This window comes from Prunus persica, chromosome G6 (assembly GCF_000346465.2).
Source record: "Prunus persica cultivar Lovell chromosome G6, Prunus_persica_NCBIv2, whole genome shotgun sequence".
Classification (NCBI taxonomy): domain Eukaryota; kingdom Viridiplantae; phylum Streptophyta; class Magnoliopsida; order Rosales; family Rosaceae; genus Prunus; species Prunus persica.
In genome coordinates, this window is record NC_034014.1 from 22,186,880 (window position 1) to 22,209,791 (window position 22,912).

General features: G+C 35.3%; 1 protein-coding gene across 3 annotated transcripts; it reads left to right on the forward strand.

Annotated features, from left to right (window-relative positions):
• LOC18772850 (protein CROWDED NUCLEI 4) lies at nucleotides 9,484–16,214 on the forward strand. 3 transcript variants are annotated; one of them, XM_020566748.1, is made up of 9 exons: nucleotides 9,484–10,039; nucleotides 10,995–11,204; nucleotides 11,287–11,540; nucleotides 12,141–12,411; nucleotides 12,501–12,584; nucleotides 12,784–14,666; nucleotides 14,808–15,075; nucleotides 15,584–15,765; nucleotides 15,868–16,214. In XM_020566748.1, the coding sequence occupies exons 1-8, from the start codon at nucleotides 9,833–9,835 to the stop codon at nucleotides 15,626–15,628; spliced, it is 3,222 nt and encodes a 1,073-aa protein (XP_020422337.1). In that variant the 5' UTR covers nucleotides 9,484–9,832; the 3' UTR covers nucleotides 15,629–15,765; nucleotides 15,868–16,214. The 3 variants fall into 3 exon arrangements, with proteins under 3 accessions (XP_020422337.1, XP_007206286.2, XP_020422338.1); XM_007206224.2 differs by having other exon boundaries at nucleotides 9,604–10,039; nucleotides 15,584–15,788; XM_020566749.1 differs by having other exon boundaries at nucleotides 9,604–10,039; nucleotides 15,584–15,716; nucleotides 15,815–16,214.

Below are 22,912 nucleotides of genomic sequence, written 5' to 3' on the forward strand. Positions count from 1 at the left end.
ACGTGATTACGATTTGCATGCAGTTCAACTTATAATTAATTGGGTTAATTATTGTGTCATTACCAATAATCTTTTAAGAGTTAATTATTACAAGGAGATGATTGAGATGGTGTGCTTTGTGTATGAGATCTTTGCACTTCCATTGCTAGGAAAAATGAAGAATATTATGTAAAAAAGTTTACGAAGAAAATCAAAATTGGCCTCACAATCGAAGTGCCGAATAAAACAACAATTATATATTGCCATGCTTGCAGTGCCATATATATATTCACAATTCAATTAGTGGTTCTGCTGTGAACAAGGGGCAGCAGATTCTAGAGGCAGAAATAAAATCTTGGGTTTTATTTTTTGGTATCTTGAGCTATGTTGTGGATAGAGGAATCATAAATCTCACTGTTGAAATATATCATCCAGCTGCTGTGATTGATGGACCAGATTGGCAATTGTGATGTTCACCATATTTACAGAGTGATGTTTTTGTGTTTATACTAAAAATCTATTTTAGTCACTAAGTTTTCAATTTCATCAATTTTAGTCCTTTCCGTCAATTTTTTATTATTAAAATTATTAAATAATTCATTTATGTTTGATAAATATATAAATATAGTTATTTTAACATTTTATAAAATCATTTTAATAATAAAATAAGGTCATTTAAAAGAAACAAACAGCCCAACACTACGAAAATTATAGAATACTATGGTACTCCAACACCACACCGCCCACTGCCCCCCCTCCCTCCACAACACAACCCTTCCCCTTTGCCAATTGCAACCCCATACCCAGTCGCCACTTTGAAATCCCCATGCTCTGATGCAAGAGCATAGGGGTGGATCAAGATAGATATTTACTATTTAATTAGTTATTTCATGATATATTATTATTTTCTTATTTAGGTAGTTTTAGGATATCTTTTATTATTTATGAGTGATTTTATAATTAATTAGTTTACTTTTGGACCAAGTAGCCTTGGTGCCCAAGTATTGTAAAGCCTATAAATAAGGCTAATGTAATAGTTGTAGAGATATGTTGATGATTAATAAAATAGTTTATTTGTGGCATGAATTTGTTACGATATATGTGAGTTTGCACTAGCCCTAGATTTCAGTGCTCGTGTATGTGGTTGGTGATCTGTGTCCAGACCCCGATCCCCATCAATTGGTATCAGAGCTATGGCTTAATATCTGCTTTATCGGGGAGGTTTTTGGATGGAGGGTTGTGTTAACAATTACAACGACAATGACATGGAGGAAATTAGGAGGATGCTACGGCAACTTACGGAACGCATTGCTCTCATTGAAGCTCGAACCCAGATAGGTAAGAGTTCTGACGGGGAGGGATGTGTGAACCTTTATCCGAACCGAGTAGCTCGTATCGACACTTTAAGCCGTGGGAGTCTCGACGGGGAGTACAAGGGAGATAGCCCTTTTTCATTATTGCGCTCCGCTGTGTGAGTTAAGTGAAGAGGGGAACGGTTATTCTCATTGTGTCTTTGAAGGTATAAATGAATTTGGTAATTTTGGTGCATCTTGTTATTCATCAAAGTTATTAAATTTGGATTTACCTCCAATATTTGATCCTTGCAACTGTGAAAATTGCAATGAAAATTGTTTGGGTGTTCAAAGCAATTTTGATAAGCAATTTATTGACCAGAACAGTGAAGAGATGAGAATTGAGAAAACTTTCGAAGATATTATTGATTTTATGAGCATTAATATTTTCACTTGGAAGGTTGCCAAAAATCTGGTTGATTTTGTCAATCGGTTGAAGATTCTAGAGAGAAACATTTGCATTGCTAGAGGGAGTAAGAAGGCAAGAATAACGAAATATTCCAAATATCTTTTTATTTGGAAAGGAAGGTTTCAATTGGATGCTAAAAGATCCATAATTAATATGAAGCAATTGCAGATTCTATTTGGATTTTCCTCAATCAAAGGCTTGAATTCGAGGACGAATTCTTTCCAACCATGGGAGTCTAATGCAAGAGCATAGGGGTGGATCAAGATAGATATTTACCATTTAATTAGTTATTTCATGATATATTATTATTTTCTTGTTTAGGTAGTTTTAGGATATCTTTTATTATTTATGAATATTTTATAATTAATTAGTTTACTTTTGGACCAAGTAGCCTTGGTGTCCAAGTATTGTAAAGCCTATAAATAAGGCTAATGTAATAGTTGTAGAGATATGTTGATGATTAATAAAATAATTTATTTATGGCATGGATTTGCTACGATATATGTGAGTTTGCACTATCCCTAGATTTCAGTGCTCGTGTATGTGGTTGGTGATCTGTGTCCAGACCTCGATCCTCATCATGCACCCGAACCAAAATTTAAAATAGCAAACACAAAATAATTATGTGAAGAGGTAGAAATGTGGTTTTGGGTGGGGATTGGTGGTTGGGGTGATGGCTGACCCATCTTCCCCAATGCCCCAATCTCTCCCTTCCTTTTTTCATTTTTGTATTTTAAAATATTATTGTTTTAATATATATATATATATATATATATATTAGTCTCTTTGCACAAGCTTCCGCACTTGCGAGAGGCTTTTTTTTTAAAAATTTAAATTTATTTTAGAATTAAAAACGATAATAGGTAGCTGTGTCCTATAAAAATAGGATCCATTATCTTATTTTTATTTTTATTTTTATTTTTTTAATATGCAAAAGTGTGAATTTATTATATTATCCTCATTTAATTAATAATTTCAATTCTTAATGTTTGCATTAACCAAAGACATTTTATGGTATTTTGAATGTTTTACCATTCTCTACCTTTTACTTTATATATATATATATATATATATGAAAGAATAAGGTCTTGAAAGTGAAACATTTAAAATCTTTGAAAATACCCTGAATTAACTAGAAATCTCAAAAAATAAAGTGTAATATAGTTAGGGTAAAATAGTATAACAATATAACTAAAACTAGTTCAAATGAAAAGAAAAATAGGATAATTACAACCGGTTCAACCGTCTTGACCCACATTCCTTTTTGCTATTTTCTTTTCAAAAAAATTTATTCAATTTGTTAAATTATAAAATAAAATAAAAAGGCCAATTGGCACACATATTATGCATTAAGTATAATTGCTTAATGAATATTTTAATATTTTTTTAGTATAAAATTGATGAAAATGGCTTAAATTGTTGATGTTTTGCAACTCTGTGACAAAATTTTTGAAATTAAAACCTAGGGGTGGGCACTCAAACCGGCGAATTGGAAATCCGAACCGAACCGCACTGAACCAAATCGAAAAAAAATCGAGTTGATTAAAAAGTCAAAAACCGATCAAAAACCAAACTGGACCGGTTTGGACCGGTTCCGGATCCGGTTCCATGTCTTCAAAAACCGAACCGGGCCGAACCGAACCGGTGAAACTAAAAAAATATATAATTTTAATATATATTTATATTTAATGCTATATTTTTAATTTCACTAAAAAAAACATAATATTTATCCAAGTTCAATGTCAAAATATCTCTCTTTTCTCACTTTAATATTTATTTTTTATATGAAATTGAATAATTTGTTAATTTTCAAGTAAAAAAAATAATATTTCAGTTGAGAATTGTATTAAAAATCAATTTAAAAAAATAATTTTTATAATCCGGTTCAAAACCGAACCGGAACCGAAACCGGTTCAAACCGAACCGGACAGTTTTTGAATTTTTTTTTATTAAAATCGAACCGAACCAAATCGGATGAATAGTATTGGATCGGTTCTAATTTGAGGCAAAAACCGGTCCAAACCGAACCGTGTCCACCCCTATTAAAACCCCAGATATTTAAAATAAATTTTAGGCATAAACACATTGACCAAAATTGTATTTAACCCAAATACAAATTGTGAGTGCTCAAAACTAGATGACCAGTAGTTGGCCCAACTTAAATATGAGATGTGATTTGATTTGCCCTCGGTAAGCACTTCTCTTCGGCAAGTTGAAGGTGATCTGCACAAAGAGAGGGAAGAGCAATAGATAAGACTTAAGGTATCGGTGTGGTACCGGCCGAAAACCCTCCGATACTAAAGTTAGCCGAAGGAGAGATGAGTTAGCTATTGACAAAGCAAGGGCATGAATGTCTAGTAACTATTACCTTGTGCCCTAGGGGCAATATACCTTATTTATAGAGGTTTTGGGTGTCTTCTTGGTGTAAACTTTGAATGTGGGACTCGTGGGAATAGTCTCGGGGGCTGCCACGTGTCCTAAAAAGTATACCAGTAAGGAACCCAATGGATTCTTACGAGATACCTTCCGGGAGGCTGAATCGGCATAGGGTGCCTAGCGCACTTACTGACTGTCGATTGTGAGTTTAAGGGTCAACCATTATAGAATTGGTAGTGGGTGTCGAGGGCACCCACAGCTCATAAGGCTAGACTGGCCAGCTTGGGCTTATGGGCCTTGCTTGGTGTTAGGTCATTTCCACGTGTAATGGCATGAGAGGCCAATTAGATATGATATACACATAAATTATATGAAAATTAATGTGGGAATTTGTTGTGTCACGGATCCTATATGAGCCCACAACTTTGTCTGAACCATACACCGATATTTACTAACACCTTACCCATTTAAGTCCAATACTTTGCATGGGGTTATACCTAGTATGCTTCTAGGTGTGAGGTTTCAACTTAAAGGACATCATCACAATTAGTAGTGGACAACCTACACTAACATAACTCTACAGTTTAGAGTCCAATTCTAAGAGCATCTCCAATAGCCTCTTCAAACACTTTGGGATACTCAAATAGGTGAGTCATATCATAAAAAACTCTCCAACAGCCTTGTCAAACTTAGTCATCAAAGCTGCAAGCTTTTTCTCTCTCTTCAGGACTGGTAAGTTGACTTTGGGTCTTTAAAACATTTAATTTTACTTTGGAAAAGCAAAACATACATTGAAAATGTTAAAAACATGCATTTTATATTTTCAGATAATAAATACAGACATTTTTCACATATTTTGATTCTTTTTCATAATATTGCATTAATTGAATTGAAGAGTCAGTTGAAGCAAAAATTATTGTAAACACGAATTTCCTGCGACAAACGAGACAAGAACACGTGTACAAAATAATTTTGTATTAATGAAATTTAGGGTTACAATCTCTGTATTGAATCCTCTGATTCGATCTCCAAAGTGTTTAAAGAAAATTTGTGTTTGATACAAGGGTCGTAGAGACTTGATCTTGATCAAACAGGTAGCACGAAGCTTGTTTGGTGTTTGGGATTTTTCTATGGTGAAGGAACCGGCACGTATTTGTTGTGCTTGGTGGCTCTTCCAAAGTAGGGCGAAGAATGCAGAGAGTTTTCTGTTTCTTCTGAGTGCTAGGTTTTTCTCCCCCCTCTTTCGTCTTGAAGCCTCCTATTTATAGGCTTTTGTCGGCTGCTTGACCTAAATAACTTTCCCTATTTAAAGCCTTGATTTGTGGGATTCTGATTTGATTTAAATCAATTCCCATAATCTGACAATTTAACCAGATTATCTTTAATTGATTAACCTGATTAATATTTGATTTAAATCAAAGTCAATCACAGAAGATTCTTTCCTTTAATTTTGTCTTCATCTTGAACCGTTTGATGCACTCCGTCGGATGTCGCCATTTGTCATTTTTGACAACTAATCCGCTTTTGATGAGTCACACGCCACGTGAGCGAATTACGGGGCCCACGATTTAATCCACCGAACCCTAATTATTTTCTTGTCAATGGAATTTATTGCACCAAAATTTCTTTGTCTACAATTATTCAAGTAGCAAATAAATCTTTTGAAATTGTCACATAAGTCAACAAACTTTAATTTGAAAGTTCATAAACACATTCTAGGAACTTGTGCTATAGAGTACGGTTGGAGGATTTTATTACTTCAGAATGAAGTAATAATGTATAGAGGTCTTTACTCCCTCAATTCATTAAAAATGATTTTTATCATAGGCGGTCCTTGAACCTTTTTTCAAAGTCCTCATTCAGTTTCTTAAACTCTCAAATTCATTAATATGACCCTTATCTTTTGTTCTAAACATCAATGTGTTCCATATTGTCGCATTCTATTAAACTTTTCTTTAAAATTGATCACGTTAACAACTTTAAAGGGTTACTTTTATCTAAATATAGCTCATCCACAAAGGAGACAAAATAAAATTCATATTGCTTACTCAATAAGGCATCTACTCTCCATTTTGGATTTAACTCTAGAATTCCATCATGGAGATGACTGAGCATAGTACATGATATTTATGTTTTCTTTTAGGTTGATATGTTGTATTTTGATGAAAAACACCCTTTAGAGTTGGTTGTGTGTCATCAAGTGACCAATTTTTTGACAAATGTGTTGATGGAATGCGATGAGATGTAATAAATTGATGGGTGGACCAAAAGATTAAGGATCACATTGGTATTGTAATGATTCCAATTCTTGATTCTCCCATGTTTACTAACAAATGGGTATTGGAATAATTCTAATTTCTAACTTCTCATGCGTTTATTCATACAAACGAATCAAACATTATATTAGTTCCACGTTAAAATTCGTAGTCAAATACCCTAAACATCAAGAATGGAATCAATTAGGGGATAATATTTTATTCAATTCCAGTTCCTTAATTACCTTATATACAAGTTTACTTAGAGCATCTACAATCATGCTTCCTGGTTTTTAGTTAAAATTTAGCTAAAAGTTAAAACACAAAAAAAGTTATTTTATGAGCTCTCTATAAAATTTGAATTCCAATCATACTCCATAGTTTAGGGAGTCTTAAATACTATAATAATTTTTTAATTCAATATAATTGATCCATCTCTACAAACAAAAACAAAAAAGTTAGTATTAATTAAAAGTTTAAAATATGAATAAAACAAAGTAGCATTAAATTATAAGGAGTAACTAAGAATTCTTTCTCCCTCCTTAGATTTAGGGGCTCCTAGAGGTCTCCCTATTTTAGGTGGTTGATAGGGAGCATGGTTAGAGTTGTATTTTTCAATTCCTCCCTAAAATTTATCTAATGAGGTGGTTTAGGGAGTTCATTGTAGATCCTCTTATATATGTAATGGGAAGACACATAAAGGGAATATGATAAGAGCATCTACAATCATGCTCTCTATTTTTTTAGTTAAAATTTAGCTAAAAACATATAAAAGCTATTTTTGGAGCTCTCTATAAAATTTTAACTCCAATCATACTCTCTAGTTTAGGGAGTCATAAATGCTATAACTCTTTTTTAATTGATCAATCTCTATTAAAAAATAATATAAAAATAGTTAGCATTAATTAAAGGTTTAAAATACTCATTAAAAAAAATCATTAAATTATAAAGAGCCACTAGGAGTCCTTTCTCTCTTCTCAGATTTAGGAGTTCCTAGAAGTCTCCATTATTTTAGGAGGTGGATAGGGAGCATGGTTGGAGTTGTATTTTTCCAATTCCTCCCTAAAATTTGCCTAAGAAGGTGGTTTATGGAGCCTATTGTGGATGCTCTAAACAAGGACTGTGAATTAGATCAACTACCATCTCCTAGTTGATTTGTTTCTTGATTTTTGTGGGTATTTTATTAAGGATTTTAAGCTGGGCCCATATAATAAATGCTTCCTTATGTTTAAGTAAACGCATGGGAAGTCGAGAATAATGGAAAGAGTGTTACTAAACGAACTCTAAAATTTACTGAGTACACCCTAATATTTTAATCAAAATATAAAATTAACTAAGCACACCCTATTTAACTACCAAAAATTCCCCTTGTACATCCTAATACACTACTTGTGATGAGAGAGCCTTTTTGAACCTTAGCAGTTGGAAAGTATCTGTAGAGAGGCATAGGAAATAGGACATAGCAGTTAGAAACCAAAAATACTTAAGAGTTGAGAAATATAATGAGTTCCAAGTTAAAGCAAAGAGGGCCTACTGGTTTAGTTTGCCTATGAAATATTTCCAAAAAGGATGTATCCAACGCTCAGAAAAGAAAAATCATGAAAAATTGCAGAAGAAACAAATGAAGAAAGTAACCTTGATTATATCCATAGCTTCTTTTGCTATATGAGACTGTTGTTAATCAAGATTATACATTCCGCCTATTAATCTACTTAATCAATGATGTTGATTGATTGGTTATTGCCTAACAAGAGAATATTGTCCCATTCTTCATGCCACAACCTCTCAATACTGAAATTAAAAATAGGAGAAATACCGAGATAATAGGTAAAATGATGAGCTTAATCATACACATGGTCAAACAGTGCTAACAAAACCTTTTTTTTTTTTTTTCACAATTCAATATATTAAAATGATTAGGTTGAATATGTTGACTGATATGCACTTATTAAAATTACATTTGTTTCACAATTCAGTATATATTTTTTGGTCATTTTATATTAGGGTAAATTAGTAATTCAATAAATACGTTGGTAATAAGGTATACTCAATTAATTTTAGAGTTCGTTTCACAACACTCTAATGAAAATCATTTTCTTTCTTATGATTCCATTACTTGTAAGTAAACGCGACAAGTTTCTTAATTCATGGCTTTCTCCATTTATAGTAAGTAAACATGCCATAATTAATTTGAAAGTTTGAAAAAAGAAAAAAGAAAGAAAAGGGTAAAGTCTATATTTGTATTTCTACGTAAACCAAAAAATTTAAAAGTGGATTGTAGAATAATGATAATCTTTCCATCTCAAATAATAGCCAACTAGCTCCTTGGCACATGCGTAAGTGTGTGCCAATGGCTTTTATTTTTTATTTTTTATTTTATTTTTAGAATTAAGAAAAAGATAATATGAGTATTTATATTTCATAAAAGTATGACCTATTATTTGATTTGTTTTAATATGAAAAAAAAGTGAATTTACCATATTATTCTCATTTAATTAATAATTTTAATTCTTAATGTTTGATTTAATCAAGAACATTTTCTGGTATTTTGAATGTTTAGCCATTTTCTGTCTTTTACTTTATACTAGCCTCTTTGCACGCGCTTCCGCGCATGCGAGAGGTTTTTTTTTAAAAAAAATTTAAATTTATTTTAGAATTAAAAAAGATAATGGATATTTGTGTTCCATAAAAATAGGATCCATTATCTGAATTTTCTTTTAATTTTAATTTTTTTAATACGAAAAATTGTGAATTTATCATATTATCCTCATTTAATTAATAATTTTAATTCTTAATGTTTGCATTAACTAAGGGCATTTTCTGGTATTTTAAATATTTCACCATTCTCTACCTTTTGCTTTATATATATAGATATATAGATTAGAAAAAAAAAATTTCGAAGAATAGTAATTTAATTGGCTGGCATTATGTAATTTATTTCGTCGAAATTAAATAGCCTTTTACCATATTGATGACGTGGAAGGTTGACTCCGGTAACATCCATTAGAAGAATGCGGGTGTGTTCGTGGGGAGTGGGATCCCCTCATAAAGTCTCACAATCACAAAATTAATTTTGAATTAAATTTTAATCTGTGCCGCTAAACGCAGAATTAAAAGGCGGCTTTAATTGCTTTAAAAACCCAGACTTACTTTACCAAACCCCAAAACGACGTCGGTTCTTCCTACCATACAAAAACTCGCCCAACTCAGTCCAAACAGTAAAGAAGCTTCAACGCACGAGACAAAGACCCAAAAGCAGACTCAGTGGCCCTCACTCTCACCTCAGAGACGAAGAGCTCCAAAAAAGCTTGAGAGAGACTGAGAGAGAGAGAAAGTTAAAGAAAGAAAAAGCAAGAAGACGAAGAGTGCCAGATCAATACTGGTAAAGCAACGAGAAAAAGGGGTACTGAGAGAGAATCTAGGGTTTCGTCGCGGTTCTGAACTGCTGATCCGACGTCGTTATGGCGAGTCCGCAGTCGGAACTGTTCGCTAGGACTCCGGGTTCCGGGAGAGCTCTGTCGATTACACCAGGCGCTAGGATTCTGCAGAGCCCTTTCAGTGATGAAGCGATCTGGAAGCGTCTTAAAGAGGCTGGCTTTGATGAGGAGTCGATTAAACGAAGGGACAAGGCTGCGCTCATTGCCTATATTGCTAAGCTTGAAGCTGAGGTAGTTTCTTTTTCTCTCTTTGTAATTTGAATTTTGATTTTCAAATTTGAATTTCAAATTCTGCCCTGTACTTGTTTCTTTTACTTTTGGGTGTTTCCAGTAGTGTGTTTTTCTTTAATGGAATTCTTTTCTTGGAATATTTTTGATATAATTTGTGGGAGGAATTTCTTGCTTGAATGTAGCATTTACAAAACAATGGAATTGAAGTTTCAGATTTTCAATATGCCCAATTAGGAGCAAAAGAAAATATAGATCACCGTGCTGCATTTCTTGTTACTCTTTCTGTTCGCTTTGATTGATTATCTGGCAGGCGGAGTTTTTAAGTTTGTGGTGTTGCGCTGGAGATAGACAAATGAAATAGTAACAATTTTTTAAAATCCTTTATAATGAATTTTGATTGGTCTCGAATAAGAAATGGCATAAGTGAATGAATTTGGACTGGTTCGTATGTATATAATGCGTTTTGATTGATCCAAATAAGAAATCAGTTCTGTTTTATCCTGAATAAGGAATGGCATAAGTGCATGGTTTCCATCTTTATTAAGTTCTATCCTTTTCTACCCATGTCACAAAGAACCATTATAATGAATGAAGAAAAGTTTTGTTTCTTGGAAAATATCTATTCAACATTGCTTTCAAGACATTGTTCTTCAATATAACTACAACCATTCCTCTACTTTTTATCTTTTGTTCTTTGCCTTTTTTTCTTCTCGTGTTTGATGCTCCCCTCCCTCTGTTGGTTCGTTGCTGCTTAATGATTTAGTTGGGGTCTCTAGTACCCATGCTGTCTGTATTGAGCCCTGTTTGTTGTTTCTTTTGCTCTGGTGTTATTTTCGGAGTGTTGCCCTGATATTTTTTGAAGTGATAAACTTGAATAGTTCATATATTTCCCATGAAGTGTGTAGTAGCAAATTTCTCTATTTGGTATTCCGCTGACCAGGTTAGCTTAATTTAGATTTTTGATCACCAACACCACATGGGTCTTCTCATAATGGAAAGAAAGGAGTTAGCTTCCAAGTATGAAGAAGTTAAAGCCTCTAATGAGACAACTGAACTTTTGCACAAGCGTGATCAAGCTGCATATGTATCTGCTTTGGCTGAAGCAAGGAAACGGGAGGAGTGCCTAAAGAAGGTAGTAGGAGTCAAGGAAGAGTGTATATCCAGTGTAAGTTTTCAATTGAGACTCTTTGAAGTAGGCATCCCCTTTCTTCGCATGTCATCATAACATTTTTTTTTTGGATATGTAGATTGAGAAGTCGATGCATGAGATGCGTGCAGAATCTGCTGAAACAAAGGTTGCTGCTGAGAGTAAATTGGCTGAAGCACGGAATATGGTGGAGGGTGCTCAGAAGAAATTCACTGAGGCTGAGGCCAAGCTGCATGTAGCAGAATCTTTGCAAGCAGAAGCTAGTCGTTTTCACCGTGTCGCTGAAAGAAAGATGCAAGAAGTTGAAGCACGTGAAGATGCTCTTAGGAGAAACATTCTGTCCTTCAAGACAGAGTATGTGCAGTTATTTTTGCAATATTGATCACCATATTCTCAGTTTTACTTTATCTGTCAAAACCTAATGTCAGCATAACCTAAGTCTAGGGGCCAGATTAAAATCCTACCCAGAACATTCTATCCCATGAGATTTAATGAACTGTTCTCTACTTGTGTGGTGTATTCTTGACACAATACAACCCATAGTAGTTTGGGAAGGGTACCAAACAAGGATTTTTTTTCCTTTCAATATGTCCAGTGGCACACTCACTTTCTTCAGGGTTTTACGTTATGCCTTCCTTGACTGTCTCGCAACAATGTTAAATAATGTATTTCCAGAGAAGTTCTCATTTGAGGGGCTTAAACGAGGGACAAGTGGGGCAATGCATTCAAGGGCTGGGGTCACTTCATTGAATTATTGATCAGTTGTGCAGCTCCTATTATTATATGTATTGTCCCCGACATATCCTTCAATTTAAGCCCCTCAGTTGAACACTTCTCTGTGTTTCCATACATGAAATAGTCACAAGTTGGCTAAAAGTTGCCCCAATGATGTATAAGGCCAGTAAGAATTTTTTTGGAGAGTTTGTTGATTTTCTTGTTCTTTTGATTTTGTAGTTGTGATACAAAAGAGAAGGAGATAAGCCTTGAGAGACAATCTTTATGTGAAAGGCAGAAAACCCTGCAGCAAGAACAAGATAGATTACTTGATGCACAAGCCCTGCTTAACCAAAGGGAGGATTTCATATTTGGTCGATCTCAGGAACTGAATCGACTTGAAAAAGAGTTAGAAGATGTAAAAGCGAATATCGAGAAGGAGCGTAGAGCCCTAGATGATGGGAAATTAAATCTGGAGCTGACTGAGGCTTCCCTTGTTAATAGAGAGGAGGTTCGCATTGCTCTGTTTTTTCCCCATCTGGATGTTGATTTGGTTAGTTGAAAGCTTCACTAATGTGGTTCTGTTTTGAGTGTTTGCAGGCTTTGACAAGAAGAGAAGCTTTGTTGAACAAAAAAGAGCAAGAGATACTTGTTTTGCAGGAGAAACTTGTGAGCAAGGAATCTGTGAGTGTTTAATCTTGTCTTTTTCGTTTTGAATTAAGATGTCAACTGTACACTAGTTTTTAGTTGATTGTGAATGATTTTATTTTGATCTATTTGACAAGAAGGTTTATGAAATGCCTTATGTGGACTGTTATACTATTGACTCAGTATCTGTTTAACTCTTTCTTGTCCTCAATCTTTATGTGGATGGATTATCCAGGATGAGATTAGGAAAGCCTTAGCAAGCCATGAAGTTGAGTTAAGAAAAAAGAAGTTTGAATTTGATTCGGAGCTGGACGTGAAGCGAAAACTGTTTGAAGATGAAATTGAAGCCAAGAGGCGAGCTTGGGAGTTGAGGGAAGTGGATCTCAATCAACGAGATGACCTACTGCAGGAAAGGGAGCATGACTTGGAAGTTCAATTGAGGACATTGGTGGATAGGGAGAAAGATGTGGCAGAGATGTCAAATCTGGTTGATGAGAAAGAAAAAACTTTGAGAGATGCTGAGAAGGAGTTTGAGCTGAATAATGTTCTTTTGCAAAGAGAAAAGGAAGAAATTATCAAAATGAAGGTAGAGCTTCAGTGCTCCTTGGATTCACTTGAAGACAAAAGGAAACAACTTGATTGTGCCAGGGAGAAGTTTGAGGTTTTGAAAACTGAAACAAGTGAGCTTTCAGATCTAGAGATGAAACTTAAAGAAGAGATAGATTTAGTTAGGGCTCAAAAGCAAGAGCTGATGGCTGAGGCAGATAAGTTGGCTGTAGAGAAGGCAAAGTTTGAATCCGAGTGGGAATTAATTGATGAAAAGAGAGAAGAGCTACAGAAGGAAGCAGAGCATGTTGCAGAGGAGAGGTTGGCATTTTCCAAGTTTATCAAGGATGAGCATGATAACCTAAGGCAGGAGAAGGAGGAAATGCGAGATCAGCACAAGCGTGATGTTGAATTACTTGTTAGTGAGCGAGAGGACTTCATGAATAAGATGGTTCATGAGCGTTCTGAGTGGTTTGGCAAGATGCAGAAGGAACGCGCAGACTTCTTACTTGAAATTGAGATGCGGAAGAGGGAATTGGAGAACTGTATTGATAAAAAGCATGAAGAGTTAGAATGTTCATTGAAGGAAAAGGAGATTGCCTTTGAGCAAGAAAAGAAAAATGAATTTCAGAATATTAACTCTCTTAAGGAAGAAGCAGCAAAAGAGAGGGAACAGGTTGCTTTAGAAAGGAAAAGGCTTGAGACTGAGAGAATAGAGATCAATTTGGATCGTGAGCGAAGGGATCGGGAATGGGCGGAGCTAAATAATTCAATTGAGGAACTGAGGGTCCAGAGAGAGAAATTGAAAGAACAGAGGGAATTATTGCATGCAGATAGAGAAGAGATTCTTGGTCAGATTCAACACCTGAAGGAATTGGAGAGTTTGAAGGCTGCTTTAGATAGTGCGTCTGTGTCTGAGATGCAACAATCTGATTTGGTGCCTCGCAGCCGGAAAACTTCTAGGCGATATTTGAAGCAGTTAACTTCTGTTCGAGAAGCTGATCATAATTCACATAATGAAGAAAATGTTGCCAACATTAGCAACTCATCAATAATGCTAAAATCAGGGTTTTCTCCTTCTAGTTCTGCTCGTTTCTCATGGTTAAAGCGCTGCAGGGAATTGCTTTTTAAACAGTCTCCTGAGAAGCACCAAACGGAATATGAAGAAAATCATGTGATCTCTCGGGAAGAAACAAGTTTGACAGTAACTGAACAGGTAGATACATCAAGTAAATATGACGGGCATAGGTACACGGGAAATGGTAATTCACCTAGATTTTTCAGTAAGAGACAGAATGCTTTTGGTGAACCGAAGGTGATAGTTGAGGTTCCCTTTGTTGGTGAGACTGTAAAAGGAACACACACTGAATCTGAAATTAAGGAATTTGATGGTGAAAGTTGTTCCCCCTTAATTTCTGAACATGTCTGCCAGGGAGGAAGGAAAAGAAGAGTTGACAAATCTTTGTCTAATGACGGTTTTGATCCACTACTTGAGCCCAGGCAGAACCTTAAGAAAAGGAGGCAACAACAAGATGCCACTGTGAACTCATCAGAACATGCCAACACCCACTGGTATAACCCATACTATCTGAACTTGAATCCTTTATTGGGTTTCGCCAATTTTCTGTTATTGGTATCTTGATAATTCCTCATTGATTTAACTTGAATTTGTGAGCAAATTTAAACTGAGTCATATATGTATTTTGGTTTCAGCATTGTGTCAACCCAGGAAAAAGTACTAGAGGATCAGAATATATCAATGCCATTGCCATCTGATCAAATTTGTGAAGGTGCTGAAGAGGGTAGTGCTTTAATAGTAGATAAAATCATAAAGGTTTCCGAAGTGATTTTTGAGGAAACTGGAACTGGCAGTCTTGGCAATGAAGGCAAATTAGAGGCGCAGAACTCTATTGTAGAAGCACACCATGGACAGAATGGTGTCTTCCAGGGAGCTGTTGGACAAGTTACTGAGCACTGTCAGGTAATCTTTAATGGTCTCTTGCATGGGATTCTTGCTGTTATACATTATGATAGGTTGTTTTGTATTACCTCTCCCTAGTAACTGTGTGTTTGCATACATTCCAATTTCAAAGTGTTAATGTTGCTAGTATCACCAGAAAGGACTTGGAATTGATTGCATCAGTTAACAATAAGTATGAGTGTTTAGCCCTACTGATTTAGGGCTCATTTGGGAGTGATTATGGATAGGCAAATAATCACTTCTATGGAGAATCACTTCTCCATATTATCACCTTTAAGTGGTTTTAAGTGATTTTCTGGAGAAGCACAATGGAGGTGTTTTTCCTCAGAATCGCTTAAAATCACTTAAGCAATTCTGGCCCTCCTAGAATCATTCCCAAAGGAACCCCAAATATTGTTGAAGACCTCTGCTATCATGATTATCTTTTTTTTTTAAATTTTATTACTCATTGAAGTTGTGCTTTTGATTGTTTAGTATGGATCAATTCTAATTCTGAAAGTGTATGCAGATTCAAGCCGAAGATACATCCGCAAAGCATGTGCAGTCCCAGTGAGATGATGATATTTGAAAGTGTACAGAAGCTTTAGATTTTGCAAAGCTGACATAGTCAAAAGAGAATAGTAGAGCTCTGGTTGTTCATAGTGTGTACTTCTAGTCTGTTGCATGGCTGTCGAAATAGATGCAAATAGAGTATTTTTCTTATTCCTTACCGGGTATCATTTTTATTTATTTTGTTAAGGTACATTGAAGTAATGCAAAGTCAAGCTTGCTGATGAGATCTATCTTCTTCAGGTGCATCTTTCGCGGAAAGTCCTCAACTTTAAAGAGGCTCCCTTGTGATGGCTTGTATCTTGGAGTGGGCTACTTATGTCCTTATGTGAAATTTGTGAATGTTTGGTGGTTCTTATGTTACCTTTTTTTCGTTTGTTCTGGTTGATAGATGTGATCCATTTTTCTTTCGAGTTCGTATTTTAGGGCAAACATGGAGTGTGTTGTGTGGCATTTGTACTATATAGGAGGACCTCGTCTCTGGTTATGATCATGGGTTATCTGTTGCTACTTGGTGAAATATTGTTTCTTTCTTGGTGATATTTTTAAGTCCCAGGCATCAACCGACAAGGAAGGTTTGGTTGTGTGCGTCTGTTTTCTTATGTCGAAAAATATATAATCGTCACTAAAACAAAAGTTATTATAAAGATGAGAAATTGATATATTTAATTTGATGCGTTTATGGTCTGACTAATTTGATGGGTTTAATACGTGTCTGGATAAGGATGGCCCTCACTTGGATGCATAATCAAAATACTTTATGAAAGGAAAGATTGAGATTACGATTGAGCTTTCACTTTTTTTACTCCCATAATTAATAGGCCAAATTGACAAATCATCCACGTGGTTTCTTGGTCATGTGTCAAAACCTTTTTGCCCATGTGCCTCTAATGTGGAAGGGTTAAAAGGCACATTTTATTTATTTTATACAAGTGATATTCTAAGCTCTCTAAATTAATGTAATCTCATTTTAGATGGGCTCAGTATCCTTGCCAACTAATCTAAAGTTACATATGTGCACACCAAAAAAAAAAGTCCCCTTAATTTGTTGAAGTCTTTTTTGACCCTAAAATCAAGTTTTGTTGTTGTTGTTGTTGTTGTTGAGAGAAAGTAGTAGATTTTCATTAAAATTATTAAAGGTTACAGATTTGAGTGAACAAATGTGGTCTCATTAAAACCTTGCCCTGGAAAACTCAATGAGACAAAACTTGAGACTGAAAAAGAGTGACAAGCGCTCTATAAAGTCTACAAACAAAAACTCATGACAAATCCAGAATATCAGTGTCAGCTTGAAGAAACACATTGAGTTGTGAAAGACCATCTTAAAGCCATATGTCTGTGGACACACTACCTAAAGCTAACTTAGCAAGTCTATTAACCACAGTATTACATAATCTAGGAACGAAGACAAAAGAAAGAGAATCAAAAATTTTAGATAACATGTGGATGTTGTTGATAATCCCCCACTGTAACCCCTAAAGCCTCATTGTTAGGGACGATGTCATTAATGACAATCTTCGCATCTGTCTCAACCACTAATAAACCATAACCAGCCTCCCATGCAAACTGAAGGCCTTCTCGAAGGTCTAAGAGTTCAGTGATTTTGGCTAAGAAACACCAGTAATAGGGATTGAAATAGTACCCATAAGATCTCCATGCACATTTCTTACAACTGTCTCAATCCACGTTTTCAAACAAAATTACTACAAGCAACCATCCACATTCAGTTTCAACTTACCATGGGGACCAGTGAGTAGATGAAGGAAAATGAGTATGCACATGAGCAATGTTAGCAGAGATAAATTCAACTGAATGACGATGGGCAGTAGCATACAAGTCATTAGGGTCACCTCCTTTCTGGCCATGCATTCATGCATTTCGATCAAGTCAAATAAACCAAGAAAGGTAAGCAAAAGTCTCCAAGTTAAAGTTCAAGCCCACTGTAATTACATGGCACTAAAGATTTGCAAAAGTAGGTTCATGCCAAATGTTTATCACGTCACTAAGAAAAGAAAATTTTCAAATCCTTTTCACCTCATGAAAACCCCATAAAGCATGAATAATTGTCACGACCCGATCTGAGAATAAAGAATATTCTCGAATCAAGGTGCGTGAACTGAATGAAATAAAATAGAAAGACTAAAAAAATTGGTTAAAATACATTTCCTTTATATAAAATAATAATAATAATCTTACAAGTGTACAAGATATAAATAAAAGTTTATCACTCTAAACTAATCCAACTTCTGTGGTTTTGGCTTTGTCTTGCCCACTAATTGATCTGAAAAACAAAATAGGTGAGGGATGAGCAAGCCAACCGCTCAGTGAGTAGATTATGTAATATGCCAGTAAAGCAATATCATTTTACACACTCTAGAAAAATATAATAAAAAGATACACAATCCAAATCATATCACATCATTACCTCATATCTTGGTTATCCTTCACAAATTGTACCCAGTACGTGACCCATTGCCCTATGTGGGTCTGGTACATTTATCCTTCGGATACCCCGTCACTGAAGTTCTCATGTTCTATGAATAATACATACTTTACAAAAACTCCAAATAATATATATTGTGTGAAATATTGCACAAATTAAATATGCTTGACTTGAAAATAGAGAGAGATTTGTAGATACAATAAACCATGATTTTCACATTTATCACAAAATAAGAACTTTTAGAACATATTACATAACCCACTCACCATGATAAGTATGAAATATTACAAGACAAACACACATGCTCTTCATCTTGTTTCTTTTTCTTCTCTCTCTCTCTCTCTCTCTCTCTCTCTCTCTCTCTCTCTCTCTCTCTCTATTTCATGGTAGAAATCTATCTTAAAGGATTGGAATGAATGATTGAAGTAAGGAAGCATGATACTTATAGGAGAGATATGCATGAGCCAAATAATATTTATATATACAATATTTTAAACCACTAAAAAGATAAGATAAAAATGTAAGGGAATAATGTGACTCATCCCCCTTTGGCCAATGATATCACAACACCACCAACAAAAGATAAGACAGAAAGATGAGGGAATAATGTAAGTCATCCTTTGGCCAATAATATCACAACACCACTTGTTACTAGCATGCAAGGTGGCATGGTAATGATGATTTGATTAAAACCAATTCTAAGTCTCTACACATGGATAACAAGAATGGTGTCATCTTTCAACTAAATGGGTAATCTCCTGTTAGGCTTAAAATTTAATAACATATAAATCTTCACAATAAATATTTAAATAAGAAAATTTTATATTAATAAATAATTAATATGTAGTATGAATAATAATAATAATAATTATATATATTACAGGCTCTCACAATAATGGTTTCTTGAAGGCCATGGCAGCGAGGGCAGCAACTATCATCTCCAATGTGTTATCGATCGGCAAATACAAGATAATCTTCTGGTCGCTCATGAGGCTTGTCATTACCTCAAACTAAAGGAAGGTAAGAAATGCGAGCTTGGGTTGAAATTGGATTTGAACAAGGCATATGATAATGTTGAGTGGGATTTTTTGGAAGCAACACTCTACATGATGAGGTTTAATGCTCGGTGGGTGATGCTTGTTATGTGTTGTGTGTACACTGTCTCTTTTATCTGTGGTTCTAAACTGTAATCCGAGGGTTGTTTTCGGCCCACTCGTGAGTTAAGACAAAAGGACCCATTATCTCCATATCTATTCCTTTTGGTTGGTGAAGTTCTGTCTCGTAATGTGGCTGCCGTTGTTGATATGGGTATTTTTCAAGGCATTCAGCTTAGCCGCGGGGGTCCAACCATCTCTCATATGTTATTTGCTGACGATTCTTTGTTTTTCTTGCTAGCAAATGTCCAAAATTGCCAAAATTTTGTGCAAATTCTGGATATTTACTGTGTGGCATCTAGACAGGTTGTTAACTATGATAAGTCTTCTCTCTTCTTAAGTGCTAATTCTCCTTCTTATCTGGCCCATGATATTGGTCGTGCTCTTAGGGTACATGTAACTTTCAATCCGGGTATCTACTTGGGATTACCATCTTTGTGGGGAGGTCTAAAAGACTAGCTCTTACTTGTACTGGAGAGAGAATTTCAAAAAAAAAAAGTACAGGGATGGAAGATTGGCTTACTATCTATGGCAGGTAGGGAGGTGCTTATTAAATCGGTTGCGCTCACAGTTCCCTGCTAACCATGTCGTGTTTTAAGTTTCCTAAGAGTATTTGCACTATGATTAATGGTGCCCTTGGCAGATTTTGGTAGGGAGATGGTGAATTTGGAAGTAAAATACATTGGAAGAGTTGGGAGGCTCTTGGGTTGCCTGAACAGCAAGGTGGTATGGGGTTCACGGACATTGAGACTTTTAACCTCTCACTTTTGGCTAAGCAGTGTTGGCGGCAATACTGCAACCCTGACAGCTTGTGGGCTCGTGTGCTTAAAGCCCGTTATTTTCCACATTGTGACTTATTCCATGCGTTAACTTACGGGGGGCTATTCCTTCTTGGGCTTGGACCAGTCTTTTGGAGGAAAGGAAAATCATACAAGAATGAGCTATGTGGCAAATTGGAAATGGAGAAGGCACTCGTATTTGGAACAAAAACTGGTTGATGGGTCAAGCTACCTCTCACCCCACGCCTACATATTGTCGGGCCCATTCCAACTATGGTTAGCTCAATTATTGATCGGTGTGTATTGAGGCTGTATAACCTTGAGGAAAGACTTATTACCAATTTTGATTCTTGGCTCCTTGCTATAAGGACAATGCTGAATATAAACAATTATGGTGGTGACATATATGCTTTGTTTAGTTGGGATTATTTGTTGGGAGATTTGGAAGGAGAGATGTGATGCTTTCTTCAAGGGGCGTACCCCGTGTGTCATGTAAAAAAGTTTAGCAAGTCTAGATGAAAGTGCGGTGCTTTGCTCTCAAACCGCTAGTGAAGGTCTGGACATTACGGACGATTCTGTATGGATATAGCCATCGGATCCTTTGGTAAACAAAAATGTTGATGCAGCTTGGAAGAAGTAGACTTTGCAAACCGGTATTGGCATTGTGGCGCGTAATGCCAAAGGTAATTTCATTAGGGGTGAAGTTTGTTATGGTTTTCGTTATTCCCAAAGGAGGATGAGGCTGAGGCTATTTAGCAGGGGTCTCTTTGCCCAAGACTTTGAATCTAGGAAATATCATCATAGAAAGCGATGCCAAAGGTGTCATTGAGTGTGTTTTCCAAGAGCAACTCCATTAGAAACGGGCTTCTGTATCCTATACTGAAGGATATTTGGAGACATACTAGCTCTTTCTCTACTGTCAGGTGGCAGTGGGTGTCAATGAGAGCATATGAAGTAGCCCATGTTGTTGCTAGTTTAGCCAATTTGAGGGTGAGCCATCAAGTTTGGGTCTGTAGACCTCCTCCTTTACTGGTGCGTATTTTGTCTAAGGATATTTTCCCTACGCCTCTGTACTAGCTGTGTATGATTTTGTTCTTACATTATCATTTGATTGGGAAGTTGTTTTGCCTCCTTGAGGTTAATTACTTATTTGATGATGTGAGGTTTCTGCTTTTTGTATTTTGATTAGTGTGATATCTCACGCTTTTGGAATGGGAATATATTTTCTTGCGCAAAAAAATAAATAAATAAATAAATAACAAGGTTAGGTGTTATGCTCTCCATAGAAAAAAAACTTAACTTTATTAGGAACTCTTAGCCTCCAAACTTGTTTCCACATTGAACTAGAAATTCCTGCTCTACTACCTTGACCAACATTAGAACCAATAATATTCAGACCAACATCTCTTGAATGGTGTAGACCAATCCAATAGCCACTACGAACTGAATATTGATCATTAGAAGTATAGTGCCATAGAACTTTGACGCATTGAGACGAAAGCGCAATATGGATGGATAAAATAGCTTCAACATCTTTAACCAAGAAATGCTTATACGTTGAATGTCCCAACAATCACCACTAATTAATTCACAAACATGTTTGTTTAAAAGAAGAGATGATGGAGAAATAGTGTGAAAAATGGTGGAAGTAGGCAACCATTTATCAAAATAAACAAAAATATTACTACCTTCTCCTACTCTCCATATGATGTCCTGTTTAAGCAAGTCATTGCCCCATAAAATACTTTGCCAAATATAAGAAGGTGATGATCCCAAATCAGAATGTAAGAAACTTCTATTAGGGAAGTATTTAGTCTTCAGAGCTTGACTAACCAAAGCATGAGGCTGTGTTAAAATTCTCCACGCCATCTGAGCAAGAAGATCTTGATTGAAAATTGTGAAATCACAAAAGCCAAGTCCCCCCTCCTCCTTTGATCTGCAAAGAGATCAAGCTTTAAATCAAGCTTTTACCCTTTTACCCTAAACCCTAAACTAGAAATTCCTGCTACACTACCTTTTACCCTTAAATCAAACTTTAAATTACCTTTTTTCCAACAAGCAATTGGCTCGAATGCAAGGGAATTTGGATGAAAATTTTGATTTGAATTGAAATTGGTAACATGTTTAGCCACACTAGTATTTTTTTTCCCCAAACAATAATATATATATTTTATATAAAAACAACCACAATATTATTAAGATTTGTTTTGCCACATTTTGCTTCTTCTTAAAAAGAAAAAAATATTACAAAAAATTGTTTTGCCACATGAGTGACATTGACCTATAAAGTGATTAGTCATAACCATAGTCTAAAATATCAATAATATTGACGAAATGTTGAGGATATTATCATTTTTTCAGGTCAATGATATTTTGGAACGTATCCATACACATATCGTATAAATATCGATAATTTCTCTCACACTACAACAACATTTGGCCAAAATATCGCTATAATATCGATAATATCAAAAATATCGAGATGATGAAGACAATGAAGAATTTGAAGAGTTATTTACACTAACACTCCCTGAGGTTTCTTGTGTTTTCACAAAACCCCCCTAAAGACTCAAAAATTACACTAACAACCCCTGAGGTTTCAGTTTGTTTTCACAAACCGCTTTTCGTTGATTGTTTGTCCAAAAATTGAGGATTTCATTGAAATAAAACTTATGCAAATAACAAAATTAACCTCAATAAAGTATATGCAATCTAATCTCAAAGGTCAACCTTTGTCATTTAGATAATTTTTTTTGTATAAAATCATCAAAAATCAATGAAAAGGAGTTTTGTGAAAACAATTTAAAACCTCAGGGGGGTGTTCTTGTAATTTTCAAAACCTCAAGGAGTTTTGTGAAAAAGCTGAAAACCTCAGGAGGTGTTAGTGTAAATAACTCAAATTTGAACCTTAT

Bases quoted from the DNA above. Each gene is read 5' to 3' on its own strand.
- LOC18772850 (XM_020566748.1), top strand. From the start codon at position 9,833: ATGGCGAGTCCGCAGTCGGAACTGTTCGCTAGGACTCCGGGTTCCGGG. The intron at 11,205-11,286 runs GTAAGTTTTCAA...TTGGATATGTAG, and splicing joins AGGAAGAGTGTATATCCAGT to ATTGAGAAGTCGATGCATGA. The intron at 12,412-12,500 runs GTTCGCATTGCT...GAGTGTTTGCAG, and splicing joins CCCTTGTTAATAGAGAGGAG to GCTTTGACAAGAAGAGAAGC.